The following is a 16,574-nucleotide window of genomic DNA, read 5'->3' on the forward strand; positions in this document are numbered from 1 at the left end:
TCCCTACCACTGTCCTCAGAAATGAAGGATCACGGAATCAGAGAACTAAGATCATTAAGTCCAACCATTAACCCAGGAGTGCCAAGTCCACCACTAAACCATGTCCCTAAGTGCACATCTTTCAAATGCCTCCAGAGATGCTAGACAACACCCTCCCTCCTCAGCTCCAGATCCAGTTCTTACCAAGGGGCTCACTGGCAGAGCCATGTACACACAAAGAAAGCCAGACTGGCTTCATCTGCCTTTCTAGGGAAGGTCTCTGCTGTACTTTACTAGCCACCAGCATAAAGTTCTTTAATTTCAAGAGAGTGGACTGAGATGGAGCACAGCTAATCTACCACACAGAGATAATAATACATTTTTCTAGAGTTAAATCCCAGCAACAACAAATACATATTTATACCACTTTGAAACAATGAATAGCGAGTCTGAATCTTTGCAAGCAAGGAGCTCTACAGCAGCGATGCATAATGGAGAAAGGCTACATTCCGTGCTGCTTTTCACACACTAGTGCCTATCAGTTAGAAAGAAAACTGTAGGATTTGGCCTTATCTGCTATGCATTTGTCTTTGGGTTTGTGATTAGGGCTGGGCAGTAAACAAGCATTCCTCTTTGTGAACATGTGCTGATGACATTTCCGAATTTGTTTTTGTTTTGCCAAAATGACAAAGCCCTTTAGATTTTTTTTCATGAAATAAACACTAAACCAAGGGATAGCCCACATTGTTTGAACAGCCGATAACTGGGAATCACATGAAATATTAGTAAGTTTGGAGGAGTCCCAGGCTCTGAGCAAAAATGTGAACGTGAGTTCCCTGCATCTCAGCTGAATGCTCTAGCTTTTAGAAGGGCTGTGGCAATGCTATACCTTTTTCTCTTCCCAATTTTGACCTGAGAAAGCACCTCAGACATGTAAAACCTTCCTGATTAAATTTTAATCAAAGTCAAAAACAGTGAAATGTTTTTGTTTCACTGAAAACGTCCCAACCACCTCCATTCACAATGATGCTTTGCTGTAAAGGCTCTGGACAGCAAATACAGCAACTATCTGCTTCTTCATAGTAGAGTTATTCCTTTAGATTGACTTGGACAGGTCTAAGTCTTTATTGCAGAAACTTTTAAACCTCATGCTTGCTAAGATCTCTGTGCTCTTGAGCCTGTGACCCTGATGAGACAAGTAAAGACTACAGGAGTTCTAGAGGGATTTCTCCATTGATATTTAATGCCTGAGAAGGGCTTGGGGATATAGCCCTAAAAGAATAAGAATCCATGTCAATGCTGTGAAAGGAGCAGCCACCACATCTCGGTTATGACTCAATTCTCCTGGAACAAGTCACTCAACATACTCGAACAAATGATTAAACATCCCATCTATAAGCACCGAAAGGTTAATAATAAAGGGGGAAAAAAATACAATGTGCTTTTGGCAAGCACATATCATGCCAACCCAGCCTCATTTCCTTTTTTTTGTAGGATGTCTGGCATAGCAGATAATGCAGGAGCAGTATGTGTGATGATACGATATATCTCGACTTCAGAAGACCTGACAGTCTTCAACAAGCAAAGAGAATATGGTGGATGTTAAATCACCATCAGAATGCTTCAAAGAGCTGCAATCAACAGATCACTATCCCCCAGGGATGGAGGATTTAGTGGGCTGCTACCACAGTGTGCTTTTATGCCCTGATCTCTTCAATACTTTAATTAACACCTTCAGGATGGAACAGAAAGAGGGCACCTGACTTTTGTCAATGACACCAAGTTGGGGGCAGTTGCAAGTGCTTTGGAAATCAGGATCATAAGAAAACTGAAGAGGTGGTCTCCATGAGAAACGAACCAGATGGCATCCAACTATAGTGAGCACAAAATGCCATGCTAAGGAAGGAGTGGGGAAAACTAATAATGTTCAAATAAAGAAGTGGAGAATGAGCTGCAGACTATGCTGCAGACCAGTAAGAGAGGGTTGCAAAACTGCAGAGGGACTGGATAAGTGAAAGCAATGAGGCACTCATTAAAAAAAGGTAAACCTCATTTCATTCTGGAGTTAGGTAAGTGAAGTGTGATATGCAAAAGATGGTTGGTACTGGTATCTGCATGACTGAATCCTATACTGGAACTCTTGTTTTGGTTTTGGATAGTACATTTAAAGAAACATGTAGACAAACCAGACAGTATTGAAATATATATGACACAAGGGTTGGAAAATATGATGTGTGAGAAGCAGTGAGCCTGTTAGGCTGGACTAGAGATATCTGAGACACAGGAATTAACCTGTTAGGCCGAACTAGAGATATCTGAGACACAGGAATTAATGGGCTTTGAGCAGATAGAAGGTAATTTTGAGGAAGAGAAGGAGAAATGACCACCATGTGTCTTGGAAGGACCAGAAATAATTTGCAGCAAAATCAATTTGGATCACATGTTAATAAAAGCTTTTCAAATCCAAGGAGAGTGAAATAATGGACATGCATCAGCTATGAAGGCACAGGGTATCTTCAGGAGATATGCTAGGGGCTGCCACTGTAGCGTTGATCATGTTTCACAGCATGGGGAAGGACCAGACCACCTTTTGCAGATTGATCCAAGTGTTTCTTCTTCTGACCAACACCAACAGAAACATCTGGTAAACAGAAAGATTCACTACTGGCCATTACACTCCAATTGAAACTTAAGGGAGTTGGTGGTTCAGAGCAGGCTCTTCATGCATCCACTCCAGTGCAGAGAGTGCAGTACCAGCATCTGGTAGCAACTGAGCTGGGCGGAGACAGCTGCCTCCAGTCCAACCCACCTTGCAAGCAGTGCTGCCCACCTGGGTCAGAAAGACAGAAGAGATGACCACAGTTGTACTAATGAATCTTTTGGCAGTGAATACCTACTTCTACCAGCAGAGTTGGCTTTATGTTTGAAAAGCAGGAAAAGCTTATGAAGAAAACTTTTTCTACTTTTAGCTGTTCATGAAGTTCTGATTTTTTTTTCTTGAGTGCCATTTCCTTACACACCTTTTAGACCTTGGCAATATGCCCTATTTGAGAGGGATCCTATCAGTGGATATACACACTTACAGGAGGAAAAGAGCAGATTGAGTAGGATGTTTATCCAGAGGCTGGTGCTGGCTGACAAAGTAGAACTGTCTCTTCCCTTGGAAATACTGAAGGGCACATACATTAGAGAGGTGATGTCCCTCTTTCTGTGATATACTTGTGCAGCTCTGGCCAGCAGAGTTCACCAAGCAAAGCTCACCCCAGGCAAAGCTGATTTTCTCAAGGAAGGAAAGGACCTGCTCCCAGAATTCAACTCCATTAACCTGCACTGAACTAAATGCAGATAGGATACACCAAAGCCTGTCTATTTCAGATGGCATTGTGGGCATGGAGTGGTCTCCAGTTCTGAGGGCTCCAACAGCACTCCAGTATCTGCCTACCTGTTTGTCAGTCTCTGATATAGCTATCCCATTTGTTTTGAGAGGTAATATGGGCTGGGTTTTCACAGGGGCTATACAGATGAGGGAGCTGAACCTGGGGAGATTAGGGACTTGTCTTTGGTAATACAGTGCAATGAAGAGCAGAAATATCCATGACAGCACTGAGTGAGCAGAATGGGAAGCCTGGGTACGGCCTTAAAAAAGTCTGTTGTTTCCAGGGCATGAGCAGCTGTCATTGCAGGATCTTTCACTGGCAAATCCAGGCATCAAACGTGTGCGCAAAGCTGGCAGAGTCTCTGACCCTGGCTTGGTTCTGTTTCCCTGAGCTCATTTGAAGGGAATCACTGACCATCATTCCAGAAATCCTCCTCCCAGATTAACAGGCAGATCAGTTGACCACTCTGTCATTTAATGTTTCAGGAGCTGTATTTTCTTTTCTTTATTTATTTTTAACATTTGGGATGCCCAGAGCTTCACAAAGATTATGTTTTGAAATTTATGAACACAAAACCATCAGAAGTAAATAACCTAAATTAAATAAACAAAACTTAAAAGAATGGCATGACTCAATATCCAAACTCCTTTAATTTGTACTAGCAGCAGACTACTTTTCAGGCAGATGACCTGAAAATCTGAGAAAAATAGCAATCAATATGAGAAAATGATACTCAGAGACAAAAGGGATTATTTTTAACGCGTACTATTTTCAAATTAATTAGTTTTATTAGTTTAGATTATTTTAAAAGCATGGTTTAAGATGAGACTAACTTTTCTAAATTGTAAAAGATTTTGTATTTATATTTTGCTCGTTGGCTTTTTTTTCCAGATGAAATTTTGTTTTAGAAAAAGGAAAGCTATGAGTTTCACCTATGAGCACAAAATCACAATGGGTCTTTTGTTAAATCTGTGGCAGGCACTAGAACAAAGATTATCCACCAGGTATCCAGAGTTTAGGTGTGTTAAAACCTAAATTTTCTGATTCTCAGAAAGGTGGCAGTAGTTCAGAGCTGGGTAGCCACATATTTAGGTGAAAGCTAAGCTAGAGAACTCAATTTTGTTGCTTAGACCCATATCTAATAGGCACAAATAAAATTAATAATACATGTGCATGGCTCTAAAATTCATTTGTCCCTGTATTTTTCTTGACAGGTAAATGGAAATTGTATGCTGTGAGATTTTACCAGCAATAAACCACCTACAGATGGTTAGCTATGCACCATTATAGCAAGCAGAAAGGCAGGGTACACCTCCAGGGCTGGCAAGTGCATTTCACGCCAGGCACACTCCAGCAAACACTCAGCCAAGCTGGGAGAACTGCTCTGTGTGCTGCTCTTCATGCTGCACGGGGAGGATTTTGTGCAAGAAGACAAACCAGGAGTCTTCTGTCTTGCTATACTTGTGTGTAAAGCATCACCTCTGACCATACATCTGGACTTCTTCACTTTGCAGATAAACACTTGGTATGCTAGTAAGCTCCCTAGTTTGCCAAGCAGCACCAGCAAGAGCAAAAGTCCCTTCATGCATGCATTTATATCCACAGCAATGCAAAAACTTGCTGAGGGAAATAAAATCTGCAGCCTTTTGGGTTACTAAACAAATCAGGAGAAATAACAAGTTCCTGCCTGAAGGATAATGTAGAAGTTGAACATATCTGTAATACGTATCAAATGCATACATACATATCTATCACCTAAGCTGCTCTATAAATATTTTAGATAAATAGGCAGATAGAGTGGTATGAAGATTAAAAGTAAAACAAAACAAAACTGAGTAAACTCACTTCTTTGGTATTATGGTCTGGACAAGATGGAACAAGTAAACTCACTAATGCCCTTACCAGTAATTGGTGACCTCCCTAATGTATTTACTCACTGTTATACCATAAATGCAGGCAGAAAGATAGGACAATGCTGGTTTGCCAAGTTTCCAGTTCCCTCTAACACACACAGGAGGAGGGTAGCTAAAAAAGGAGAGGGCAACATAAGGTAGGTGGCAGATACCTCGGGTACCAGGTTTCACATATGCCTAGTGACAAACCAATGACCCAGTACAGAAAAACACTCAGGAAAATTAATTCCTCATCCTTGTGAAGAGTTAATGATGGAAGGCCAAACCAGGAAAATTAATTCCTCAGCCATGTGAAGAGTTAATGATGGAAGGCCAAAAAACACAGCACAGTAGTTTGTTGACACAAGAAAAAAGAAAGGAAACCTGAGAAAGGAGGAGACAAAGAACCCAGAGGGCTGTCTGGGAAGAGATGAGGCAAGAATGATGTTCCGACAAGTGTCATTATAAACAAATGTTTTCCCCTCAGAGTGCCAAAACAACCAGAACCAGGAGCCAGATTTGCATTATACTAGAATATGTCTTGGCATCACTGGTGTCCCCTGCTCTGTCACCACTTTTAAAAGGGCAAACTGGTAGCAGAGTAAAGCCATGCTGCACCGCAGTGGAAGGAGACAATCCTGCTGGCTCTTGTTATAAATCTTAGGGATACATAGGCTACTGACTCTGGAGTTTCTCTAAGAAAGATACAGATCCCTTCACTCACTGTGTCTTTTGGCCTTTGTTCTCTTATCAGGCATGTTGCTTACCTTGCACAATCAAGTAAACCTGGGAAGTCTTGGGGTGATGCTGTGTCTGCACTGAACATGTATAGGATCCCTCATCATAGACATCCACTTTCTGGATCCGCAGGCTGTATTCCAGGGGGTTTCTCTTCTCCAGCTCTACTCGAGGATCCAGGGACCACTTGTCCTCTCCAGCAAAAATGATGCCAGAACGGTTTAACCAGGCCACCTTGGAGCTTCTGTCTTCTACATAACACCTGCAGAGGAAGAGAAAGGTGAGGGGGAGATTAAGAACTGTCTCCATGATCTCCTTTTCGTCCCTTTCCTTTACTACTATACTTAGAAACTTCATAGCACGCTCCTGCTTTGCCAGTGAACCACAGCACCTTCTTATCACTGCTGTCCCATGGACATTTATTTCATAATGATTTTTGAAGGGTTTCAGGAACCTTTGGTCCATGAAACCATGGGTTTTGTGCTTGCCATGTCTCCTCTATTCCTTCTGCCTGTGGCCTATACCTGGCACTAAAAATTACTTTGGAAGGCCACAAGAGATCCTGATCACCAAATCCCTTCTAACCCTGCCAGTGAGAGTGCTCAGAAGTAGTTCTTCCCATGCTTTCCCTCACCTTCAAAAGTCAAGCATACAAGAGAGTTACATTTCCAGACGCTTTCCAGCCTGGGGAGCAAAGGTTCAGGGCTCCAGCTTTGTCAGCTCAGGGCACAGCTGCTCCATCCCTCAGTTTCAGCAGAAAGGGAGGGAATTATAGCGTAACTCCCCTCTACATCCATCTGACAAAAATAGCTTTGTGGAAAGAGGGATTTACTGCTCAAACATCACCCTCCTAACATATACACACATACAACCCCTTCCTGATGCACATCTGCCTGCTCATGCAGGCAAGTGCAGATCTCAAGGTGAAACACGGAGGCTGTATGGCTGTCACTGCTATCCCTAGGCAGCATGTCCTGTGAACATCTTGGGTGGACAGGAGAGGAGGAAGGCTAGGGATGGGAGACAAGAGGAGCAGCACAAGGACCAGCAACTGCCACAGCCCTGAGTGCCAACCATCACAAGGCAGAGGATAGACTAACCCTGTTGCAACTGCATGACAAGTATTTTGTTCCTTGACACAGAGCAGAGTAGGTGCTGTGAAGACGAACACATTTTTGGCAAAGTCACCTGCTCCGTACCACTTCCCACTGCCAGAAGGAGACTTGCACAGAATGAGGAGATGCCAATGAGGAGGCATGTCCTGCTCATTCTCAGCTGTGTATCGTTCAAGAGGACCAGGGCTGAAGTAGAGATGGAGACATAACTCCTCTTTCACCCTGGCAATTGTACCCACCAGGGCTGAGCTCAGACAGGCTGAGAGGGTTTGCCCTGCAGCAGCTCACACCATATTTGCTCTGCAGATAAACGGGGAAGCTCAGTCTCTGGAGCCGTTGCTCCTTCACCTCTCAGAGCTCTGCACACAGTGTATTGGCATCCAAATAATCCAGCACCTCTCACCACCACTATTACAGAATGGATGAGGTTGGAAGGGACTACAGTGAGGTCATCTGATCAAACCTCCCTGCTCAAGCAGGGTCATCCTAGATCACATTGCACAGGATTGTGTCCTATTCACTATTCATGCATGTGTTGCATTTGAAAGAGAAAAGAAAGAGGATAAAGATTATTGCTTCAAGATAAGACAAATATTTGACAGTAGGCTCTCATACAGCCTTTTAGCATGGGTCAGACATTTTCTAAGTTCCTCTATTTGAATGCATTTCATTCATGCTGTGCTGCAGCTGCCATCCCTTGTGATGTGACCCTACCATTATGGCCGACACCTCTCACCCACTCCCTTTTGGCATGCCCATGGATGCTGTCCAAGATGTTCTGGGGTTACTTGTGGGCAGGAGGAAAGCCAAGCTGCGTGGGCATCAGTGGGAGGCATGCCACACTGCTGGCCAAGCTGTAAGCAGCTCTGTCTGATCCGACAAACATTTGCTTTAGAGAGCAGCCCAACAGATTCCATCCCTTACTGCTGCTATTCAGCCAAGGGAGGGGAGTGAGGGTTTGTCCCTCAGCAGAGCCCACCCTCCTGGCTAGGCAGGCACTTGCCCCTGAGGTGAGCTCTCACGTGTGACCTGTGCTGTTTTAAAAAAGCTGCATTTTGTTAAAAAGAAAGAGCAGAGGAATCCATGAGCAGCCACTTACATGTAGAAACCAGCACCACTGTGGCATTGCCCCAGTTCCATTGGCCATCTCAGGCTGTAATCATCAGTTAAGGAGCTGAAAGCAAGGACCTGGGGAGGGCACTGTGTCCCATGGCTGGGAGCAATGGCCCTGCAGGGACACCCAGACTGCCTCCAGAGATGGATGCCTCAGGCCCTCTTACATACATATTTCTGCACAGAACAGTAGTGGCACCAAAAATCAGATGTTAGGTCTTTTGCCAGCAAGAAGCTAAGGAGATTAACAGCTGAAGTTGAAATTACTGGGAACTGAAGTTTCTCAGTCACTTCTGAAAATCCTCCAGAAGACCTTTCAGCACTGCTGGGCACCAGCAGATCCAGTGCACAGCACCAGCCTTGCCAGGCTGCTTCCCAAACCTACAGCACAGCACCCATAGCTCTGCCCTACACCTAGTCATCGCACGCCTCTGCTTGGATGTAGCAAAGATGCCCCTGTGATGTCTCTCATGTCAGTAAACATCTCAGTGGTGCAGTTGGAGCAAAGCCTTGTCCTCGCACACCTGAGGGGATGCTCACCTGGGGAATCCTCCCTCTCTGTCAAAGAGAAAACATATCATAACCTGTCCTACACCCATTGAGGTCAGTCCTAGGGCAGTGGTCAATAGCTATAGTTAGACAACCTTGCAAGTGCCTTTGAAAGAAGTTAGCAGTTGCTACCAAAATAAATAAAGGAGGAGAGAAGAGAAAGAAAGGAGGAAAGCAGGAAGACTAAGCGAAATGGATCTGAGCTGCTTTGTTCACCATACCTGTTCCTCTCAAACTGTCAGGGAAAATCAATGTACAAATGTGGAAATTCCAAGTCCTGGCATGCTCTGAACATGCATCCATGCAGATGATGCATCTCAGTATGTCTGTCTGCAGACACACACCCTCTTAGTCTGCCAGAGATGCCACCCAGCTGTACGGATCACGCTTTAATAAGGATTTATGGTGATCATTTTCACAGTGTAATAAGTGCTAATTCAATACTAATAGAATATTAAATGGCATGTTAACTGACATTTTAACTGCAAAGCAATAGGAGCATGGCATCAGCAAGATATCAAATTACTCTTATCGTTCACTAATAATCAATAATCAAGTTCACAGAGACAGTCAAATGCTTTTCATTAGGCTTATTGAAAGCGTTACTATCAGCATCAGTGAAAGCTAATAAATGATTTGCGATCCATCCATTTTGCTTTACCTTATGGTTTCAGATTTAATTTCTTGACATCTCTGATGAAGCTAATGAGTGGACCAGAGAGTGGTGATGGTCACAATCACTGCAGGGACTTGGGAGCTATTGATCTTGTACCAATTCAAACCAGAGACACAGAAGGACAAAAAATTGTGCTGCCGTGCCCCATTAGCCCTCCTTGCCCTCTCATAAACAAACACAGCCAAGTTTGGCACCTGAGGCTTCTTAGTGATGGCACCACCTTTAGCGCTACAGATGCATTTCCAGTTCTCACAGAGTGCCTAACAAACACGTAACAGTCAGCCAGGAGCAGATGGTTGGGAACTGGACATAGAGAAAGAAACCCAGTTCATCCTCATACCCCTCCCTCAGCCTCTGTTGCCCTACATGTAAATGCTGACAACAGGGCTGAGCTGTGGCACAGGAGGGGGCGAAATGTTTTTGGACCTTCAGCAGTAACCATTGCCTTGCCTTGAATAGAGGGCTGCCCACCATCATTCCTGGTCCCTGGATTTCAGGACATGAAGGGACACCTGGCAGCATGCAGGCAGGGGGAGGGCAGCAGTCGGGAGCAAGCCCTGCTGCTTGTCCTCTCTTCTCCCACTCCTGCCAGTCTCACGTGTAGCACTGGGCCAAAGCAGCACTCCTGCAAACCTGCCTTTGTAGGCTCCAAGGAAATCTCCATCTGGATACGGAAGATGTCTTTTTTTTCCGCCTTCTTGGAAGTATTTGGGCTTATGTCTCTTGATAGGTGGGAAAGTGAGTGAAAAAAAGGAGAGAGAGATTCAGGCATATACATCTCCTATCCTGGCAAACACCAAAACTGGAGGTTTCACTGCCTGTTCTGCCCTGCTCAGGTCTTGGTGCTTCATTTCTAGCTGCTGTGACTCCTGCTCCTCCTCCAGTCAAGGCACCACCACTCAGTGCACTGATTTCCCAGCATGTTGCTGTAACACTCCTCGCAGTTTATGTTGTGCCTGTCACTCCAACAGCTCTCGGCCCTAAGCTTTCCATCCTCTCTTTCCTCCGGCGAACAGACGGGCATGCTGCTGAGAGGAGGCATTTGGTTGGAAAGCCCTAGCTCCCCAGGCTGGCTGCACCAGTGCCAGGGTGGGAGCTGCAAGGGAACTGCAAGAAGAGGAGGATGCACAAGAGCTGGGGTCTCAGCAATGTGCTTCCCATTCTGCCTCACAAAAAGCAGCACTGCAGCTATAGCCCTAGGCTATGAAGATGGTGTGGGGGCATTTTGTTCCTTTAGGAAGGGGTGGATGATATTTAGAGCCCACAGTGATGAAGAGGCAGGAAGGACCTTTAGGACCTGGTGAAGCTGCTATTTAAATGATTACTTTAACATGGCGGGGATTTTACAGCATTATCCATGATATATTGGGTTGCCTTGAACCTGGGATAATTGTTGGGGTTTTTTTAGCTGTTGTTGCAATTCCAAAGAAATATATTTTTTTACAGCAGACCCAATCTCACAGTTCTCTGCCAGAGCCCTGCTAGTGAGAAGAGGCAAGCTGCTAGGATTAATGATATATGGCGCACTGCTTTGCCAGCAAGCCACAGCTCTTACCTCATTTTGGGGAAAAATAAATGAATAGTGTGTTTATGGACTGCATTGTCTACCCTCTTTCTCCAAAGCATGGTGGTGGTGGTAACTCTGTGCCATAATTGCCACACTCCTCTTTAGTCATCTTTTCTACATTAACCCTTTGTTCATCTCCTGTAAGAAAATCTCTGTGCAGCAGGCCAAAACTTGACAACCTGCTGCACACACAATTAAGCACCCAAACCCCACCCCATTGCACTCACTGACGGACATGACTCCCTTTTGCCAGAGGATGTCACAACCCACCCTGCATCACATCTCCTGCCTTCCCCTTGGCTCTGTGATGAGCCTGCTCTAATCTTCTCACTTTGCACACACTCACAGGATCCAGCTAACAACTTCCCCCACTGCCCTCTACCCCTGGCAGCAAAATGGCAAGAGGGAAAAGAGAGAGGGATTAAACACAGCTCGTTTGGCACAAAGCAACATCCGCTCCCAGCTCTGAAGGTGCAAGGTAAATTCTCCATTGTGCTGCAAAGTATGATCTTGGAAGCCTAATGCAGTGGTTAAACATAGTACCACTCCCAGCCCTGTGAAGAAAGCTGAAGAGCAAATCACTCTCACGCTGTCTTGTCTTGTCTCCTTGAGCTCTTCAGTCCTTCCCTGCCTGGCAAACAAGGACTTCAACACTGCCATGGTCAGCCATGGGGGAAGCAAGAGTCCAACCTCTCCACTATTCCCCAGCAGGGATGTGGGCAGAAAGGGCTAAGGACAGACCACAGGCAAGCCAGCCTGACCCTCCCAGGCAGGGTGCTCAGAGAAGAGTCCAGCCAGGCCCTGCAATGTCACTGCAGTGCTGCACTCTGCCAGCATCTCAAGAGCATTCCCTTTCCCTGGCGTGCAGTCCCCACCAGAGTAGTACATTGGCAGAGAACACAGGAGAACATGGACTAAAGGAGCAGTGTAAAAGCTGTTGATCCTGGGTGGTTCCCACTGCTCCAGATCAGGCTTTCCTCAGTGGGAGATGCTACAGAAGACAGCTAAAGCTGAACAAATCTTCACCTCTGTGAAGGCAAGGACCCCTTAAGTGGATGGCAGTGGGAGACTGCATCAACCAAGTGACTGAAACCTCTTTTCAGCCAAGAACCAAAAGCCTCAATTTGCTGGTGTCGAATACACACGGGCATCAGTTGTTGTTCAAAACTCTCCTTCTCCCCACTGCCACTGCTCCTCTCTTTCCCCATCCTGCTACAGCTGCTGCTCCTCTTCTTATGTGCCATGACACACAGCAGGGTCACTGTTTGAGAGTGAAAGCTGTGCCACAGCAGGACGGATTCCCAAAATGTGGCATAAATAGCTCCTGAGTCACCACTGCCAGCATGATAACACAGGCCCTCAGAGGGATTTAGAAAACTACTGCTTAAAGCCAGTCCTGCGCTGGAAAACTGGCAGGAGGGGGAAACTGCTGCATCTGTTCAGCCCACGCTTTCTCTCAGCTGTATTATGCTGTGACCTTGGTCGTCACACCTGTCTGCAGCTCCCTGGGTATCTCAGCACTCAGGTGGCATTTCTGGTCATCTGCCTATTGGAAGGGTGCATGGCTGATAGGATGCCTGCACTTCTGTTCATCCTCTTTAGTAAATTGCCACTTTGGAAGCATGAAGCTAGGACAGGCTTACCAGGTCACGAAGCCCTAGCCTCTGCTGGCACAGCCAGCTGTACCTTACCATCTTTTTCAGAGATATACTTCATTCCTAGTTAAACCTAGTGTGTTTGACGGGGGAGGGGGGTGCCTTTTCCCTGCTTTGTAGGTTAGGCTGCTCAAAGTCTTTCTGCTCTGCTGATTAAAACCTTTTTTTTCTAATTCATAGTCTAGATTTATTCATGCCTGGCTTACATCCATTTCCTCTCAAGCCAACACCATCCTTTAGCTGAAATAGCTCCTCTCTCTCCCAGGTGTTTATCTTCCAGCATGTTCACAGAGAGCAATCACATTCCTTCTCAGCCTTCATTTTGCTGGACTCAACAAGCCAAACTCTCCTGGTTTCTTCTTGTATGATAGACTCTCCATTGCCCTAAACATCCCAGTAGCCCTTCTCAGCACCTGCTCCAGTCTGAATTCCTCTTTCGTGACCAGAATTTGTACCCAGTTTCCTAGATGAGAAGTCCCCAGTGCCTTGTACAGAAACATTCCTGTCTCACTCTCTCTCCCATCAACTCTATTTAATGAAAGCAAAAAGAACTGCAGCCAGTAAATATGAGTATCAGTGCAGAACTGCTCATGTGCTGTAAGCATCCTCGTCTCTCAGTCCATGTGATACGCATGGAAAATGAAACCCAAGGGAATTCACAAAAAATACGCTGGCCTAAAAAGACAGCTAGCTGCGTGGGCTCTCACTAGCAGACACACAGCTGGTCTCACATGGGCTTTATTTCTGTTAAAATGACTGTTTAAGAGTATAGGTTCCTGTTTGTGTAGAAAAAAAGAAAAAACACAACAGAAATCAAGACCAAAATTACAGTGATTTTTATGCCAGTACTCTCAAGGGGTGGATGTAACTACATCAGAATAAGAGAACTTATACTGGCATGATTTATTGCTCTTCCTATCTTCTGGGGATCAGTATACCTGCATAAACAACTTCAGTCTACATCCATTCCAGCAGAGGAACCTTCTTAAAAATATCAATATGAGCTGCTATGAACAAACTTAACTCCATCCCAGCCACATCCCAGCACAGTTTAAAACTTCAAAATACGGAAAAGTCTCAGAGTGAGGCCACCACAGTGTCAGGTTTTCTTACATCCCACCAGACCTAGGAAATATCCTCCATTTCTTTACAGCATAGTCAGGAAATCCTTGGACAGGTCTTTGCCCATTCTAAGGCATGTATCTAGAATGACTTTCTCCAGTCACAGGCCTCCTGCCAGAGGAGGTTTGCTTCCCATGTGTGTGCAGAGGGAACGAACTGCTCTCTGGCTGATGTTTGCAGAAATGCCAAATGTTCTGACAGCTTGGATCAGGGTCTTGCACGAAAATCAGTCAGGAGGTTGAGATTGCTGAGGAAACAGACCTTAATCTCCCTCTTACCCCTTTGGGTTAACTGAGGACTTGTCAGTGTCCTTTTTCGGTCCAGCCGGAAACCTGGCTCTGCTCTTGATCCAGCATGATCAGGCAATGCTTGTCAACTATTGATCACTTGCAACATCCCACCGGGAGCCTACGCCTGGCTCTGCTGTCCACAGCTTCCTGTAGCATTCCAGTGCTCCTGCATCACCACAAGGGGAAACCACGGAATAACAGAGATGATGCAGAATGGCAATGGTGAACATTGCCAGATGATTTGCCTCTTTGTTGCACTGCACTTACACTAAAGATCCTGTACTTTTGCCATCACTAAGACACAGGCTGATATTTAAAGAGTATGTGTAGTCACTTAAGATCTGAAGTTCGTTAAAAGACAATGATAATTAGTCAGTTATGTGAACTGTGTATTGGCTCTTCTGCCGAATTTGTAAAAGAACAGAAACCAAACAGCTACTGACAAGTCACTGCACCATTACAACATTTTTCTGGTTTAGGGATACATGAAAAATGACAACAGGAACACTAATAAGGCATCCATACAGACTATCAGTCCCTTTGTTTTCTTTCACAAACTTCAGTACTGGAAATCACCTATTTCTTCTACCTGAATCCCCAGAGCCTTGTATGTAACTTTCACGTGGTCACCACTAGGTAACTCCGGAAATACTAATCCAAATTTTCCCCTTGGATTTCTTACAATAAAAAAAAATTCATAAAAAGAAGAAAAGTGTGTTTCAGAGATGTGATTTCCTTCCCTGACAGCAGGGGAGGGAGGGTTTCACTGGGAAGTCCACGTGACTCTGTATCTGGTAATTATCCAGCCACAGCAAACTGAAACGTTCTGTGCTGTCGTGAAGAATGACAGCACCTGGAGCTCCAGCACCCACATAAAAAGCAGAGAGACAATCGGGCAGATGGGAGAAAGGCAATGCTACATCATGGGCTGGCAAGGCAGGGGGAGAGGAAAAGAGGGGGAGAAGCAAAAGCTGGCGAGAAACATTAAGGCAGCCGGCACAGCTACTGGTGAATGAGATAATGCCACATATTAGTAATCCACAGGGCAGCTCTGAAAGAGGGGGAAACAGAGAAAGAATGGGAGTGAGGGCAGGTCAGGAGTGAGCAGGTGCAGAAAAGGGAGAGTGCAAACACAAGAGGGAATGGGAGAGTGATGGTAAGGGAGCTTCAAAGCATTTTGTGTGGTCCCGGGTCCCCTCCTCCCATCCTAAGTCACAGACTAAAATTGCAGAAGGTATCACCACAGACTGTCACAGAGCAAGAGAGATATTTTCAAATCAGCAGCTCACAGCTGAAGAGACATGGCACTGCAAATAGCACTTTCCAGCTTGTGGATTCCAGCGGCTTGCTCAGGGAAGGGGACTACAAAACTTAAGATCAAAATAATTAGAACTAGAGCTTCGTGGCATCACCTCATGTATTTGCTATGGCAGAGAGGTGAAAGGTAGGTTCCCCAACTCTCCCTTTCACAGTTGCCTACACACAGGCACATGTAAGCCTGCAAAACAGTCCACGTGATTGATGCTGTGGTGCCATGGCCCAGTTCCAAAAAGCTGTAGGTGCCATCCCACACAGCAACATCAGCATGTGCTCTCAGAGCTGTCAGAAACAAGGGGCATGGCCACAGGACTAGCATCAGCCTTCAATGGATTAAGAAGAGCAGACTCCCATGTGGCACAAAGCCATGCACCACCCCTGGGAAGGTTTCTGATGTGAAAAAATGGAGCCAAACAGACAATCAGATTAGGGCTAACAGGACTAATGTTGGCCACCAGCCTCAACATCTACTGGGGTAGTGACTGAGGTAGATCTGTAGTGGCCACACCTCTCCACAGGAGGCAGGAAGAATTAAGTGCCCAGATATCCATACCTGAACATTTGGGGAAGGAAATGGAAACAGTATCATAAATTCTGAGCATGGGGCCACATGGTCCAGTGACCAATCTCCCATGATTAGTGACAGAGGTTTCAAAGAAAGGTGTAACACCTCCTAAAATAACAATGTAAATCACCTTCTACATAATTTCATGATCCTTTCCAGCCATAAAAACCTATAAATTGAGCCCCAGACAAATAATACAATGGTTTGGGTTGGAAGGGATGTTAAAAATCATGAAGTTCCACCCTCCTGCTGTGAGCAGGGACACCTTCCACCAGACCAGATTGTTCAGAGCCTCATCCAGCCTAGTTTTAACACTGCCAGGGATGAGGCATCCACATCTTCTCTGGGCAACCTGTTCCAGTGCCTCACTACCCTCAAAGTAAAGAATTTTTTCCTAATATCTAATCTAAATCTACTCTCTGCATAAATTGGCTGCTTCTCCGAGTGACAGCTTGCATTCCACCTTGTAAGTTTGTACGCTGGCTTTCTTATCCCCAGGCATTTCTCAACCCCCTGCCCCCTTATTCTTTTTTTAAACTCATTAACATCTTCATCTTGGTGATACTTTCCGGCTGAGAATTTCATAAGTTAACCATTAATTGGTATTAGGCTGTGAAAG

At 45.2% G+C, this 16,574-nt stretch overlaps 1 protein-coding gene across 1 annotated transcript in view; it reads right to left on the reverse strand.

Moving 5' to 3' along the window:
- Window positions 1–2,507: 2,507 nt before the first annotated feature.
- LOC103807488 (limbic system-associated membrane protein-like) overlaps window positions 2,508–16,574 on the reverse strand; it is a 147,549-nt gene continuing 133,482 nt past the window's right edge. The window contains exons 2-3 of the mRNA XM_009080216.1: window positions 6,016–6,248; window positions 2,508–2,620 (exon numbers count right to left, since the gene is read on the reverse strand). Coding sequence (XP_009078464.1) covers window positions 2,508–2,620; window positions 6,016–6,248 — 346 coding nt within the window. The remainder of the gene's footprint in view (window positions 2,621–6,015; window positions 6,249–16,574) is intronic.

Source organism: Acanthisitta chloris, unplaced genomic scaffold, assembly GCF_000695815.1.
Source record: "Acanthisitta chloris isolate BGI_N310 unplaced genomic scaffold, ASM69581v1 scaffold13908, whole genome shotgun sequence".
NCBI classification, from domain to species: Eukaryota; Metazoa; Chordata; class Aves; order Passeriformes; family Acanthisittidae; genus Acanthisitta; species Acanthisitta chloris.